Raw genomic sequence first — 16481 nt, 5'->3', positions numbered from 1 at the left:
TTCTTTCTCTGAGTGACCTGGGGAATAAGAGCTATGGAACCTTGAGAATGCTGCTCCTCAGCTGACCTAACCTCCTGTCTCATGCCTACGTCTCCCCAAGGCCAGCATATCCACAGCCCGACAACTCCTGATCTAGGTGTAGCCCAGTGTCCAACCTGTACCACGGTCCACATCTCGGTAGAGTAGGGCCACAGTTGCTTCCGTGCAGCCCAGTAAGCTCCGTCGTCTCATGCATTCCTATATTCATGTGTCACCTGCATTCATAAAGCTGCCTCAACTACCAGCTGCAGACCCCTGGTCCTATTGTTCAGAAAAGCCTCCCAGATGCCCTTGCCTTTTCTAGGAATACCAGCGCCCAGGTCAGAGCCATTGCCACATCCTGGAAGTTTCATTCCGTTTCCTTTCTTTTTCCTTTTTTAAAGAAAGAAAGGCAAAGACAGAGAAAAAAGACAAGCAGGAAGACACACAGAAACAAAGAAAGAAGAAAAGAAAGAAAAAAGACAATGAAGAAAAACAGAAGAGGAAAGAACGATGGACAGATACACAGAAATGGAAGGATGGAAGGAAGGAAGGAAGGAAGAAAGGAAGGAAGGAAGGAAGGAAGGAAGGAAGGAAGGAAGGAAGGAAGGAAGGAAGGAAGGAAGGAAGGAAGGAAGGAAAGGAAGGAAAGAAGGAAGGAAAGGAAGGAAAGAAAGAAGGGAGGAAGGAAGGAAGGAAGGAAGGAAGGAAGGAAGGAAGGAAGGAAGGAAGCAAGGAAGGAAGGAAGGAAGGAAGGAAAGGAAAGGAAAGAAAGAGAGAAAGAGAGAAGAGACAGAGAGAGAACGAGACAGAGAGAAGATCCTGCTGATAGCGAGACCGGCTGCCATATGACAAGTGTCCATCCCTTGCAGGGCCAGCACAGTGCTGGGTGCTGGGCTCTAGGCAGTGGCAGGGACAAGGCCCACACCCCAAAGCAGAAAACAGGACCCCAGACTACTCTGCTGGAGCTTAGGATCACTCGCAATCTCCTCTGAATCATTCCAGCCGTTTCTGCCTCTGCCTCCACCACCAGAGGGGCTGCCGACACCAAGGTGGGCGTGTGGCAGTTTTCTAGCCGCTCCACTTTTCTCTTCCTCTTTCCTGCCCTCTGGCCCCCTCTGCTCTTGGCCACAGTTTCGAAAACAGAAGCTCTTCTGTTGGAACGGAGAGAGCGGCCATGGTGACTGCGAGGCTCTCTCAGCAGTGACAGCTCGGGGACCGCCGCTCTCAAAATTATCCCGGTTTTCTGCATCTGGCTCCAGTTGGATACCAGTTAGATCCCAGTTAGAGACCATGGACTCTGATAGGATTGGGGGCAACACAGAACCGAGTTCTGGGAACATCATGGTACTGGGCCTGGATGTTGGCTTGTCTTCTAAGTTCGGTGGCTGTAGGGCCGGCGTGGATGTTTGTGTGCATCCTATTAACTATCTGGACTCTTTGAAAGGGAAAGTCCTGATTGGGGCCTCAGGACTTCTTTGGTTTCTTAGCTGGCACTTCTGGCCCACGGTGAACTTTGCCCCGCCCCCTTCACCACATTGCCCGTGGGGAGGAGGCCACAGACACCCCCGTACCTGGACACTGAGCTCTGCTCAGTGGAACCGTCTCATGTGTTGGGTGAAAACGTGACGAAGCAATCTGGTTGGCCGTTCTTTTCTCACTTGAGTTCAGTAATTACAGGTTCTCTGTGTGCTGAAAAGGGTAGCTACAGGCTGGCAGGTTAATTTCATTTTCTAGTATTTGGGGCGACCACAAAGAATTGCAAAGTCAGAATTGCCTGAAGGTAGGTACGTGTCAGAGTTTTAGGCTCACCAGGCAGGTGCCCCCTTGCTTTCTTCCCTTAGATGCTGAGACTCCATGGAAAGAGCTGGGCACTGCCATGGACTAGCTCTCTGAGGGAAAACGTGCCAGCTAGAGGTCAGGGGGCACTGCTGCCACCACAAGACAGAAAAAGAACCTCTCTGATGCCATCATCTTGGGCTCTTCACAGTTAACCAGATCTCTCAGTTGGCAAAGTTGACCCCAGACAGTCTAACCTTTTTCTGTCTCTCTTCATCCCGCCTGGAAGATTGGAGCACAGAGTGTCTGATGGAGCCCTCTTAACTCCCCGTACAGGTAGACACCGAGCTTCTTCTGTAACATGAGCAAGCAGATCTACCATTAGGGTTCTATTGGTCAAAAGTAGCAGAAACCGGACGGAATAACCACAAAAAATTCCTTGAACTATTTAAGTCAAGTGCACACTTACGACGGCGGGGAGGGGAGAGGGGTGGAGAGGAACTGGTAAAGGGGCATGAAAATCAAGTACAATGTATTTTGAGAAGTAAAATAACAAAAACCCCAAAGTAGCAGAAACCAATTCCAAGTAGCCCAGGAAACCATGGGAACTTGTTATGTGAATACCAGGTTGGGGGTGGGGGCTGTGGTGGGGGGGGTAGTTGTCTCCCAGAAACTCAGACAGGAGCAAAGTGGAACCAGAGACTCAGACACCATCAGGACTGCCCCCTTCCCTGTCTTTCATCCCTGTGGATGTGCTTTGCTCTTCCTTTGCTCTGAAGACGTTTCATCTGCACCTTCTGTGGCAAGGGCTGCAAAGATGGCCAACAGCTTCCAGTCCAGGTGTGGGGTAACTTGAAAATCCTCCTGTTATACAACATTCCCGGGACTCTCTCTGTGTCTCAAATATCCACTAAGAGACAGCCAGAAGGGCCTTTTGAATGTGGTCTCCATGCAGTGCTTGCCAAGGAGACAAATTGGAGGAGATGCTGGCAAATGGATGTCAGCCAGTCCACGTGAAGTACATGACATCCATCAATGGAGACCCCGGTCTGTCTAGCTCCTTTCTGCGCCTTCCCCCAGTGGTGTGGTCTCAGTGGTAAAAGCTGCCTCAGTGTCACCATGCCCTTATTCCCAGTCACAACCCAGGCCACTAAATGGAAAAACAACAAAGGAGGGACACGGCATGGAAAACCAGCCTGAGAATAAGGAAATGACCTACCCGAGGTTGACCTGCGAACAGATAACGTCATCCTTCCACTCAGTCTCAGTCTTTCTGCACATCCTCTTCAGCCTATGAGCTCTCAGTTCTGGAATGAGCACTTATTGAGTGGTGACAGATGGGCCCCTAGAGCCTGGCAAGGTGCCTGGCACTCCATAGATGCTAAATAAATATTCATTGAATGAATGAATAAAGAAGGCAAAAGGTGCTCATATGGCCTTGGGGGTGAAGGACGGTGTCTCCCAGACGTGAGCATTTATGTCCAGGAAAGGATTTCCCAATGGGTCAGACACTGAGTAGGGTTTTGGGAGAGAAGCCAACTTTTGCTAACATGGCTTCAGGTTCCCTGAGGCTTGGGCTGTTCCACAGTCAGGACCTGCTGTCTCTGCAGCCCACAGGGTGAGATAACAGGAAGCCTCTCAATTGAGATGCAGAAATCGCTGTTTAGCATGTCTGCCTGTCTTTTCCTTTCCTTCAGTACTTTCTCCTCTGGCCAGAGCAGATTCCCTGGACATCTGGATCTTTCCTCCCATCCCATTTGTGAGCTCGGTGTGCACATTTTGTTTTTTGCTTTTTAATTTGAAAAACTTTTATTGATTATGCATATTCATGTGGCACAGGGCTGACCGTCAGCAGCTGTGCCCACGATGCGGCGAGCAGATCAGTGCTATCAGCGTGCCCACCACCTGCAACTGCAATTACTCCCTGGGCGTGCACACTTTAAAGTGCAGCAAACTTGCCCTCCAAAGATGCTGCTCCAATGCACACCATCATCAACAGCTCGGCAGTGCTTCTAGCCTCACATCCTGCGCTCAGAAATGTTTTCAGCACTCCAGAAGATGAAAATATCCACCCGTGTGTCTTTCTAGGTGTTTTAGTGTTTCGTTTGTCTACATTTACTCTTTGATCCCCGAGACTGATTTTGGTGAAAGGAGTAAGGTGGGCATCCAATTTCGTGTGGTGCATGTTTTCATGGAGAGCCAGTTGTCCACAACACCATTTATTGAATGTTGTCTTTATCAAATTTAACAAATGTTAAATTTCTCCCTTATCAGACACTAAATTTCCATATGAATTAAAAAAATCTACTTCTGGATTCTTAATTCTGTTTCATTGATCAGCCTTCCTATTTCTTCTTCAACACTAAAATTTTCGTTATCACGTTAGCTATTATTTAATTGATATTTCCCAGGACTTATTTCACTGAATTACATCCAACGTCCATGGGAAACATGGTGGGACTGCACTTAAGGGGAGACGAAGAAGCCCTACTGGCCTAGACTGATAACCCCCAGTAAGTGCTGATACAGGACCACCGTGCTCTGATCCTCATGTCCTGGGACCCACAGGGTGAGCCCGCACTCACGGGAGTAGGGGAGTGTTGGGGTTTTTCCCGCATGGACGCCTGCACTTACAGACTAGTTATACGTATATTCTCTCAGTTCCTCCTCCAAACCATGAAGTGAGGTAGCTGCTATTATTCGCTCCATGTCAAAGAGAAAACAAATCTAAAGCTGAGAGAGGTTAAGTGTCATAGCTCACCCAAAATTACACAGCCAGGAAAGGGTGGAGTTGAGCTTAGACCTCTGGAGATCTGTCTGGCTCCAGGTCAAGTTCATCCTTGGTCAAGTCGCGCCCACAGTTTTCCTTCTAAGCAGCTGAATTCTAATTCTAAGCGTTGTAAACAGACTTAGTTCTAAAGCTGAATTCTTAATGTCTGCTTCGGATATGTGTCTTCGTTCTCCTATTAGTCTGTGCACTCTTGCTGACCTTTGCCCCCCTGACAACAGCCAGCACAGAGCCTGGTATAGAAAAGGCAGAAGCCCGTGCGTTGGGCTGTGGGGCAGTAGCATGAACTTATGTGTTGTAATTCTCCGGCTCAAGGAGTAAGTGTGTTTGCTCCACCAGGGACCACGTTTACAAGCGTGGCTGCCCGCAGAGGCCACTCACAGCCTCAGTGATATATATGGTTGGTGCACACCTCTAATTGTTTCCCCTGAGGCTCTCTTGCCAATATCCTATTGGATTTCCTCAGTCTCTCTCGGCTTCATAAGGCCCGCAGAACTAACCCCCAAGGCAGCTCTCCCCTACTCAACCCAAACGCAGACTGGAAAGTCGGAATTACTTTCCGGAGCCACCTTGCAATCCACATGACTCTTCCTAGAGTGTGAGTCTAGCTGGAGTCGTTCCGGGTAGAGCTGACCCTTGTGCGTCCCTAGCAAGAGGACTGGGCTTGTATATTACCCATCCTGGCTTCACTGCATCCCGGAGTCATGGGCAATGGGGTAACAGTGCAGGGCTATCAGATAACCCAGATTCAGGTGGCTTTCTTGGCAAAGCTCAGGCCTCTGCAATCCTTGGCAATCTTGTGCTTCCGGAGATGCCCTCTGCCCCTATCCCTGGTGGGCCTCAGAAACTGGGGATCAAGTAGCTAGGAAACGTCGGTATTTATGGAAAAGGAGTAAAATTTAGCCTCCACTCCTGGGAAAGAAGAAATCCTCATCTCTGCCCACGTGTTCACTTTCCACTCTATGGCCTGCTTTTCAGAAGCAGAAGCCAATTGCTGTTCAGTCCCCAGTCTCTGAAGAAGGCATCAGGAAATAATTCATGGGTTGTTGCTGTGCACAGTTCTTAGGTCCTTAAGGCTGTTTTAATCTCTTCTATCGAGCTCCTCACCTCCCTAGTGCTGGGCCCGCGGGCCTCTGAGTGAGGGCAAGGCCTCGCCGAGCTGAGACGGCAGCTCTGCTCCTCCACGAGGGAGACGGCACGTGAGCACTGCAGGCAAGGGAAGACTTCGTGGCCGTCCAAAGGGTCCCTGAAGTCGGGCAAACACGTCAGCGTCTGACAAGAGTTACAAACATCTCACCGCGTTTGTCCCAAAGCCGACTTAACCTTGGGGAAACAGAGCTTGGCTCAGAGTCTCAGCAGGAAGGGGCTCTGGTCTGATTCTGTCCAGCACCGTCACTGAGTGTTTGGGCTCCTTCCGTGAAGGGGGCCTGGCTGCAGAGCTGGAAGAAGCTTGGCTGGTTTGAGTCAGCTGCTCCACCCATCTCACAGGCGCGATCTGCTGACAATTCTGCCTTCCACCCTCGGGGGTGGAGGTGGGGCTGGGATATCATTTTTGGAAATGCATGTCACTCATGGAAGTCTCGGTGAAGAGCACGCGGAGACCTTTCCCTTGCGGGTGGTGTTGACAGTGTCTCAGTGGCGCGGGGTAGATTTGCGTGCAAAGAGGCAGCATAGGCCACTTTCCTCAGACCTCCAGGTGGAGTCTGCAGAAGAGCAAGGTCAGTCCCCTTACTCCAGCACATGTGCATTACATTGGAGTTGGCCCTGACGGCAGCAAGAAGTGACCACCTTCCCAAATGACGAACCCTTTCTGTGCTGTAGCACACTCAGCAGCCTTTGCATCAGGAGCTGGCTGTGGAAAAAGCCCTGCCAGAGGCTCGTGAAAATCTGTGTCTGCTCTTCACACCCAGGTATGCACAGGAATATTCAGGAAGGGGTGGCTTTAAATTACGAATATTTACAGGAAAACAGAGATCACATCTTTCCAAGTATTGAAACGGACGAAAAACTTTAATGCCAGTTTTAAAATGTGTGCGTGTGTGTGTGTGTGTGTGTGTGTGTGTGTGTGTGTGTGTGTGTGTGTTTGAATAGTTTTACGAAATTCTTTGGGAGGGACCCTGCAATTATTAAGCATCTGAAAAGCTGTCTGTGTTACGTGTCTCATTCCTACTTTAGGATGAAAGCTGAAAACCAGCAGGAAATGATCAAGTTGTACTCGAACCAGTGGTTCTCAAACTTTAGAGGCATTAGAGACGCCTGCAGAGCTTGTTAAAACAGATCTGTTGGCCCCACTCCCAGAGTTCCTGACTCAGCAGGTCTGGGGTGGGGCCTGAGAATCTGTATCTCTCACAAGTCCTAGAGGATGCTGATGCTGCCCGTCCACAGACCCTGCTTTGAGAACCTCTGGTCTAACCACATCCGTTTTCCTGTGGTAGCTGAGTTGAGCTCCTCAGGAATCGAGTCAGTCCTTTCCTCTCGGTGCCTCCCTCTGTCGAGCGCTCCTCATCCTGTGCTGGAATGGCCGGATTTTCTCCCCCCACAGATGGTGAACAGGAACTGGGGTGTTCGCCTTTGTTTCTTCTCTCTCCCTCCGCCTCCCTTTGACCGGCTAGTCCCCACTCATTCGTCAAGTCTCTGCAGAGGTGTCACCTCTTTCCTGATCAGAGCTGGTTAGGTCCCCTTCCCGGGTGTTCTTTGTCAGCCTTGACCCTGTCCCCATGTACTACGAGTCACGGTAGAATCGTGTGTTCTTTTCTGTCCCTCCCACCAGATGGTGAACCCCTTGAGGGGAGGGACTGTGTCCGGGAGGTTGCTGGTAGTGAGTCTTGGCGTGAGGCCATGAGGTCTTGGCCTCCATAAACATGGGAATAGAGAAGAAGGGACGGAAGGAAGAGGTACTGCAGAGGAAGCCTCTTCTCAGTGCCTGCTCCACAGTGTGTGTCTGGAAATGCCTAGTTCATTAAATGGACACATTAACAGAGTTTGCTGACTGACGGGGTATGGAGAGTAAGGTGGAGGCAGGATCTAACATTTGGGGAGCCCCTAATATGCGCCAGACTCTGACAGAGACAGCAAAGTTGAAAATGGCAAACTCTGGGGCAAAATCATGGGTCGCATGGTATTTAAGGTGACAGCAGATGCACGAATGGAGACGCACATCTGGAGAAGTGGAACAGGAGCTTCGTTGGTTATAAATCATACGACAGTAGTTAGGAGCAGAGCAAAGAGCACAGACACAGGGGTCAGACACATGCCTCTGGTCAGCTTAGTCGCGTCCAGCAAGCCCCCACGAAAATCTCAGACCTTATCATTCTGGTGGTGCAAGGAAGGTAAATGCAAACCTTGCCAGCCAGAGCCCAGGCCAGGCCTGCCAGCCCCGCTCGCCTGCACACATGTAGGCAAAAGTCAGAAGGGAACAGAGACACCCAGCAGAGCAGTCCTTCGCTGGCCTGCAATGGGTCCCTCCCCTGCATATCCTGACATTCCTACCTTCCCTTTCTCCTTTCTTCTCTGCCTTGAGGAGTGACGAGCTGCTGGTTGAAGAGGTGGGAGGAAAGCGTTGTGGATCTTTTGGTCTCAGCCCCAGTGTGGGAAGGGACTTAGGACCTTGAGTGTTGACCTCGAGTGAGTACAAGCCAATATTGTCCTGAGGACCTTTCCCTGTGCCGCTACACTGTCATTCTCCTGCCCCTGAATGAAGAGGCAGCCGGTTTCTTCTCGTGGTCAGGCCTCATTTAGTTTGGAGCAGGAGCTCATGGGAGGCTTGCTGGCCAGAAGGCTGGGTGGGTCCTTTGTTCTCTCTTCCTCCAATACTGTGTTCACACAATCCAGGGGTCCCGGTCGTTTTTCCTGGAGGACTGCTTTTTTATTTTCCCCGCAGAGGATGCAGACACGGGCGTGGGTCACTGAAGCTGCTGGCAGGTTAGGGGCTGAAAACTTCAGAGGTGAGCTTGTGTCAAGGGCTGCTGTGCTTTAAGCAACCTGATAGTATACTCGGTGAATTCCTTGCTGGCAAAGAGCTGATTCGTCTGCCTTCTCTCCCCACCTGTAGCTGTGGATAGACGAAATGAATTACCAGGAAATTGGAAACCACACCAAAGTGACCGAATTCGTTCTCGTGGGAATGTCCAAGGACCCCACATCCCAGAGTGTTCTTTTCTGGGCACTAATATTTCTCTACATACTAACTTTGGCAGGAAACAGCATGATCGTTTTCCTGGTGGGAGTCAGTTCTCAGCTTCACACCCCAATGTATTTCTTCCTTGGTAACTTGTCTTTACTGGGTCTCCTGTTCTCCACCAGTGCTGTACCTCTGATCATGGCGAACTCCCTGCAGAACTATCCCACCATCTCCTACAGCTCCTGTTTTGCCCAGCTTGCCATCCGAGCCTTCTTGGCACTGGCTGACTGTTTCCTTCTGGCCATTATGGCTTACGACCGAAACGTGACTATCTCAAATCCACTCAGGTACAACTTGGTCATGTCTTCTCGAGAATGCACTTTAATGGCTTTGGCTGTGTGGGTGACAGCCTTCCTGCTCACTGTCGTGCCCATTCTGCTCTTCCCCATCAGTTTCTGTGGGCATAATGCAGTCAATCACTTCTCCTGTGAAGTCCAAGCCATCTTCAAATTGCTCTGTTCTAACACCATTTCCCTAGAGGTTATGATGATGGTATGTGCTGTCATTTCAATGCCAGTACCTTTAACTTTCATCCTTATCTCTTACCTTTGTATCCTCAGGGCTGTCTTAAGAATCCATCCAACTGAGGCTATGCTTAAGGCCTTTTCCACATGTGGTTCTCACCTGGTCGTGGTCACCATCTACTTTGGGACACTAATATATATTTATATGAGACCACAGGCCAAAAAGTCCCAAGATGAGGACAAAATTGTCTCTATATTTTATGCAGCAGTGACACCAATGCTAAATCCCCTCATCTACACCCTGAGAAATAAGGATGTAAAAGCTGCTCTCAGGAGAGTAACTTGTGGGGCCAAGTCCTCATGCTTCAAGCACACGACAGCCCACTGGGTGATAGGACAGCACAAATGATTTAGCTGCCCTGGCAACTTCACATCTGTGAGTGGGAGTCCAAAAATGGGAAAGGACTTTCAAAGCATCTGAGAAATGGAAGAAATCACACAAGGACCAGCATTTGATGACATTAAAATATAAAACTACTATATGTCACGTGCATCTTAAATAAAAATAAGATGCAAGCTATCACGAGAAGCAAAGGTTGCAACACACATAACAAGAAAATAATTAATAGTCTGTGTATATAAAACCTCTTGCAAAGCGTTCAGACAGAAGATAAATACAAGAAGAAAATGGCCAAGGGGCACAAACACACAATTCAGTAAGAGGAAATAATCATTCACACTTATGCATCAACAAAATATCACTTTTCACTGATTAACACAAAGGAAAACGATTTATAGTATATAGTGTTGGTGAGGATCTGGGAAAATACCATTGGGTTCATGGAAATTGCTACAGCTTCTGGGGGAGGCAGTTTCAGTAGCTGTAAAAACCAAGCATTTGGGTGACCCATTTGTATGGGAAGGTGGCCCTCAGCTAGCAGCAGCCCTGGCCTCTGAGTTTGCTGCTCCGAGAGGCCTAGGGTGGATCTGCAAGCCCGCTGGATCTGAAAATGTCTAACCCTGAGCAAGATGTCAATATCCACATTTTTGAGACTCCCACAGATGGTACCTTTGAGGTGCTTGCCCCTGTACCCTTCACAGCACTGGGAGAGCCTTCGGGAGAAGGGTGGTTCCTCCCCATCGTGACTCCTCCACTTCCACCCTCTTTATGAGGAAGTCGTAGAATGGGCTCCTTTGAAATGGAACCTTTTGGAAATCCCTGTAGGGACGTGGTTGGTCCTGAATGGGGGTGGTCCTCACTATTTAGAATGGGAGGTATTTTGAGGACCTCTTTAGATAGCTGTGGACTTTCATCATCAATTCCTGGAAAATGGGAAAGACCCGCTTTGACATCTCACGTCACCATGCCACCTCAATGCATGTACGGCACATAAATGTGGAAGAATTCTTGCTCAAGCATTCTTTGGACGTGTGAGAATTTTGAATAAAAGCCCTAAGTGTTTAGCAGGAGAGCAATGTTTAAGTGAATCACCGTACACCCATAGCATAGAACATCATGGCGCTAGGATGGCCCTACTCCACGGGGGCCTACTCCGTTCCTCTGGGACCAGAAGGTCACCTGGCTACTTAACATGTTCTTTTTGTGATGGTGGAAGACATGCAAGAGGAGTGATCGTGATGCCTCTTAAGACCTAGGATCAAATGAGCACGTTGTCGCTCTTGTCCCCATTCCGTGAGAGAGCGGTAGCCATGCGGTCAAGCTCAGTATCAGTGGGGTAAGGGAATGTAACCTGTCCCTAGAAGGAAGAGCTTCAGACTCATGCAGCTAAGGCCGTGTCTGAAGGGGAGGACCAGAAATGGGGAATATACTGCAACGACCCCAGAGTGCCAGGCGGTGCGCGGGTGCAGGCAACGAAGCTGGCAATTTTACGTGTGGCCGATGCGTGTGTTGGAGGAAGAAAACTCCAGGCATGTAGCCGACCCTGCCACTGTGGGATGTGCACGTAGCTGGTGGCTCTGGGTAGCAGTGTCTCCACCTGTGAGCCCCCGGTGAGCGTGGGTCCTTTCAGTTGTGTCCTGGGTGGCTCGGCGGTGAATACCCACTCATGGCTCGCACGTCTGCTGCTCAAGGCTTCCGAACGTTTGATTTGCAAGCGTTTTCAGGTAGGCCACACGTAGTGGAGCTGAAAGCTGCTTGTGTCTGGGTCATCACGGACCGCGGGGGTGACGGTTGTGGAGAGAACAAGCACTGAGGGGAGTGAGGCAGCGCAGTAGATTGGGGGTCCTGAGTCTCCAGCAGCGCCGACCTCTCATTTTCTCCAGTCGTGCACCACAGTTGATGGACAACAGTGCAGAAAACAGGTGGTCGGGTTCACAGTGGGGTGGGAACTTGTGACTGAAGGTCTAGGCGCACAGCAACCGTGTTCCCAGTGCCTACAAATGTGTCTCGAGGAGGACAAAGGACAGGGGGAATGAGAGTAATGAGGTGCAATAACTAACATACCAGGGGCTATGGGGGATGGGCAGAAACCAGTATGTTTTCCATTTTGCTTGAAAACTTCTGGGAAAGCATGGACAGAAGGTAAAAGTCATCTCATAATCATGGTTATTTTATTTTATTTAAAATCTTTTCTTTTTTGATTTTATATTTTTATTATGTTTTATTAAAATTATTTAACTGACGAATAAATTTGTATATATTCAAGGTGTACAATGGGGTGATTTAAGTACACATTGTTTAATAATTATCACACTCGACTTAATCGACACATCCATATGCCACCTGTGCAGTACATTAGATGTTAAACACACTCCTAGCCAAACTGTAGGAATCGTGGATGAAGGATATGGTTGATATTTAGTATTCATGAGTGGGAAGTACATAAACCTTTCTGAAGGTGAAATGTTTGAGTAAGAAGAAATTCGGCTGAAAAATCAGACGACGCATTGACATGCATGGGGTTTATAAAATGCAAGGCCTCTTGGTTACCCTATGGAGAAGCGTGTGTGCTCACACATGACTAAAACATCTGCATATCACACTATTCTCAGCAGAACTTGCAAAGCAATTGACACACAGGAAGAAGGACGAGATAGAAGAGAAAAACTTCAGGTGTGTTTGTAGAATGGCTGTATGATGAGGGTGTCTTAGTTCCAACTGCGATAACAGCATACCATAGATAGGGTGGTTTATGAGCAACACAAATTGATACACCTCAGTTCTGGTGGCTGAAGAACAGGGTGATGGTGCCCGCATGGTCGGGCTCTGTTGAGCGCTCCCTGCTTCAGGCTGCAAACTCTCAGTTTCCCATTGGATCCTCACATGCTGGAAAGAGCTAATTAGTTCTATGGCTTCTTATTTTAATGATTATTATTGAAGAATATAAGTGTATTTTTTTTGGCTTTGTTGTTACATATTCACTTTATTCCTGCCCCTACCCGCTGTTTATTTCTTTGTATATTTATTTATTTATTTTTATTAGCTCCCACAAATAAGTGAGAACATGAGGTATTTCTCTTTCTGTGCCTGGCTTATTCCACTAAACGTAATTTTCTCTAAGTTCATGCATGTTGCTGCGAATGGTCGTATTTCATGTTTTATTTTATTTTAATTATCAATATACAATAGACTTGATTTCCGTGTCTCTTTACCAATCCCTCCTTTTCCTCCCTCCCTCTCGAACCTCCACCCCATCAACATCATATCTGTTCACTTGTCTTAACCAAATCAAGGAAACTTTGTGATGGTTGTGTCTTCTTTCCCCACCCCCACCCCCGTTTGTTTGTTTATTTACTTATTTATTTTGATTAGCTCCCACAAATAAGTGAGGACATGCAGTATTTCTCTCTCTGTGCCTGGCTTATTTCACTTAATATAATTGTGTCTGAGTCCATCCATGTTGCTGTGAATGGCAGTATTTCATTCTTTTTTGTAGCAGAGTAGTATTCCACTGTGTAGATATGCCACATTTTCCTTATCCACTCATCTGATGATGGACATTTGGGCTGGTTCCAACTCTTGGCTATTGTAAATAGTGCTGCAACAAACACAGGAGTACAGGTCACCCTTCGACTTGATGATTTCCATTCCTCTGGGTATATTCCCAGCAGTGGAGTAGCTCGGTCATATGGTAGATCTATCTGTAATTGTTTGAGGAACCTCCATACCATTTTCCATAAAGGCTGCACCATTTTGCAGTCCTACCAACAATGTATGAGAATTCCTTTTTCTCTGCAACCTCACCAGCATTTATTATTCTCAGTCTTTTGGATATTAGCCATCCTCACTGGAGTGAGATGGTATCTCAAAGTGGTTTCGATTTGCATTTCCCAAATGTTGAGTGATGTTGAGCATTTTTTCCTGTGTCTGTTGGCCATTCCTACATCCTCCTTTGAGAAATGCCTATTCAGCTCCTTTGTCCATTTTTTAATTGGTTTACTTGCTTTTTTTTTTTTTTTGCTGTTAATTTGTTTGAGTTCTTTATGTATTCTGTATAATAATCCTCTGTCAGATGTACATTTTGCAGATATTTTCTCCCACTCTGTTGTCTGTCTTTTCACTCTGTTAATTGTTTCTTTTGCTGTACAGAAGCTTTTTAGTTTGATACAATTCCATTTGTTTATTTTTTCTTTGGTTGCTTGTGCTTTTGGGGTCCTATTCATGATGTCTTTACCCACTCCTACTTCCTGGACTGTTTTCCCTATGTTTTCTTTAAGGAGTTTTATTGTTTCAGGACGTGTATTTAATTCTTTAATCCATTTTGAGTTGATTTTGCTATACAGTGATAGGTACGGGTCTAGTTTCATTCTCCTACATGTGAATGTCCAGTTTTCCCAGCACCATTTACTGAAGAGGCAGTCTCTTCCTCAATGTGTAGTCTTGGTGCCTTTGTCAAAGATCAGATGGCTGTAGGTCGTTGCGTTGATTTCTGGATTCTCCATTGTGTTCCATTGGTCTGTGTGTCTGTTTTTATAACAGTACAATGCTATTTTGGTTACTATGGCTTTGTAGTATAGTTTAAAGTCAGGTACTTTTATGCCCCCGGCTTTATTATTTTCTTTTCTTGCTCATGATTGCTTTGGCTATTGATGGTCTTTTGTTATTCCATATGAATGATAGGATTGTTTTTTCCAAATCTGAGAAAAATGTCATTGGTATTTTGACGGAGATTGCATTGACTCTGTAGACCACTTTGGGTACTATGGACATTTTCACAGTGTTAATTCTTCCAATCCAAGAGCCTGGGATATCTTTCCATCTTCTTGTGTCCTCTCTAATTTCTCTCTACAGTGGTTTGTCGTTCTCATCCTAGAGATGGGATGGTGATTTTCTATTTCCCCCATTCCAGTCTTTCACGATTTTTGTTGGGCCCGTTTTTAGGAGCAAACATTATCTGTGAGCCACATGGTGCCTATGGGTGGAGGATGAAGATGGCGCCCGCGGGAAGTAGTGGAGGCATAACCCAAGATAGCTCCAAAAGGTTTTATTGGTCCTCCAGTATTTCTGCACTCGTGAACCCTGCGTGATTGCTATGCTCAACATGTTAGTACAAAATGCATGCCCGCGTGATCCTTTAATTGATTGGTTAGTTCATGGAAAGCCCCTACTTGCTTGCTTATATAAATTCCAGTGTAAGGGCAATAAAGTGGAACTGCCCTGACAGAATCCCTGCCGTGTCTGAGTGTCTCTTTCACGGGGCTGGGTTGGCGGGCAGCAGGCTCACTTTTCCCCAAGATCCTGCAGTCCCAACACCGGGGGTAACCCTGTCGGCCCCTTCTCCTTCTGGGTCTGCAGGAGGACCCCAGGTGCACCCCCGCAGATTTTAAATCCATGTATTTCAGGCTAAAACTTCCTCTCTCAGGACCACTGCCTTCTATAAGTTTTGATATGCAACACTTTCATTGTCATCAAGCTCTAAATATTTCACAATTTCTGCCATTATTGGCTCTGTTACCAGTGAGATATTTAGGAGGGCATTTTAAGGCTCCAAATACACGTGTGTTTGATTTTAAACTATCATTTTAAAGTTTGTTTTACATATAATGTAGAACAATGGTTCTATATCGTCAGAGAATGTGTATATATTCTGTACGATCTTGATTCTTTGAAGTTTGTTGAAACTTCATTTGTGACCTAGTTATGTGGTCAAATTTTATGCCTGTCCCACGTGCACTTGAAAAAAGCCTATATTCTCTATGTAGCGGGTCTTTCTGATTGATCTAAGTTTGTTGTTCAATTCATCAATACCCTTACCAATATTTTGTGGTTGGTCTGCTCATTTTTGGTAGATGTGGCTTAAAATTTTTCTCTATGATTGCGCATTTGTTAGTTTCTTCTTGTAATTCTGTCAGCTTTTGCTTTATACATTTTAAAGTTACGTAATTTTGTGCATCTAAGCTCATGATTTTATACTTAGTAGACTATTTCTTCGTTATTATGTAGTGTCCTAATTTCATTGGTAATAATATTTTTTGCCAAAAGTTCTATTTTGCCTGGTTCCATTTCTTAGTATTTCAATGGTATATTTTTTCCATCCTTTTATTTTCAACCTTTTAGCACAGCTTTATTTTAGGTGTGTCTCCTGTGAGCACTATAGGACTGACTTTTAAACAAACTCTGCAGAGACTTCCGCTCAAGATGGCGGAATAGACGGTCCCCAGCCTCACTCTCCCCCACAAAACAATGAATTTACAACTACAAAAATGTAGCATCAGCCAAGCTGGGGCTGCTGGAGTTCACAGGAAGAGGAGGAGAGACCTATGGAACACATGAAGGCAGGAGAGCGCACGAAGAGAGAAAGAAAAAGCTGCCCTCAGTGTTTCAGACCATGGCCACTTTAATGCTGGAGCACATGGATCAGGAGCGGGCTGACGCCACAGCTGTGCCCTTTAGATGGAGTTGCTTGAAGGTGGAAGGGGAGAAGAGGACTTTGGTGGCTCCCAGGACAGCAAGACCACTAAGCGTGTTCCTGTGGACCCACACAGGAGTGAGGAGCCAGAACAACTGAAAAAGGGGAACCACTCAGAGGCCGGTGAGTCATCACAAGGGACAGGCCCAGGACCCATCCCATGGGAAGTGTTTGGAGTATGGGCGGTGGGGGAGACGGGCCCACCAGTGGAACACTGGGGTACAGCAAGGACAGCCGATCTGCCCCTCAATCAGAGCAGGATCACTCAGAGGAGAATGGTCAGGAGTATAGAATTGCATGGGGTGCAGTTTGATGAAAAAACTCAGGCCCTGATCAGAGTTTCTACACAACCCAGGTGCACTGAGAATCTGGAGAGCCGGAAG

The 16481-nt window shown here is 47.2% G+C and overlaps 1 protein-coding gene across 1 annotated transcript; it reads left to right on the top strand.

The window, feature by feature from the left end:
* Positions 1 to 1311: 1311 nt before the first annotated feature.
* LOC134368564 (olfactory receptor 13H1-like) lies at positions 1312 to 11442 on the top strand. Its single transcript, XM_063084996.1, has 3 exons — positions 1312 to 1365; positions 8637 to 9617; positions 11260 to 11442. The coding sequence occupies exons 1-3, from the start codon at positions 1312 to 1314 to the stop codon at positions 11440 to 11442; spliced, it is 1218 nt and encodes a 405-aa protein (XP_062941066.1).
* Positions 11443 to 16481: the final 5039 nt, after the last annotated feature.

Source organism: Cynocephalus volans, chromosome X (genome assembly GCF_027409185.1).
Source record: "Cynocephalus volans isolate mCynVol1 chromosome X, mCynVol1.pri, whole genome shotgun sequence".
Taxonomy (NCBI): Eukaryota; Metazoa; Chordata; class Mammalia; order Dermoptera; family Cynocephalidae; genus Cynocephalus; species Cynocephalus volans.
Note: the sequence above shows the minus strand (reverse complement) of the source record. Positions and strands in the feature narration are given on the sequence as shown.

Bases quoted from the DNA above. Each gene is read 5' to 3' on its own strand.
- LOC134368564 (XM_063084996.1), top strand. From the start codon at position 1,312: ATGGACTCTGATAGGATTGGGGGCAACACAGAACCGAGTTCTGGGAAC. The intron at 1,366-8,636 runs GTACTGGGCCTG...CCCCACCTGTAG, and splicing joins CGAGTTCTGGGAACATCATG to CTGTGGATAGACGAAATGAA. The intron at 9,618-11,259 runs GTGATAGGACAG...GGGTCCTTTCAG, and splicing joins AGCACACGACAGCCCACTGG to TTGTGTCCTGGGTGGCTCGG.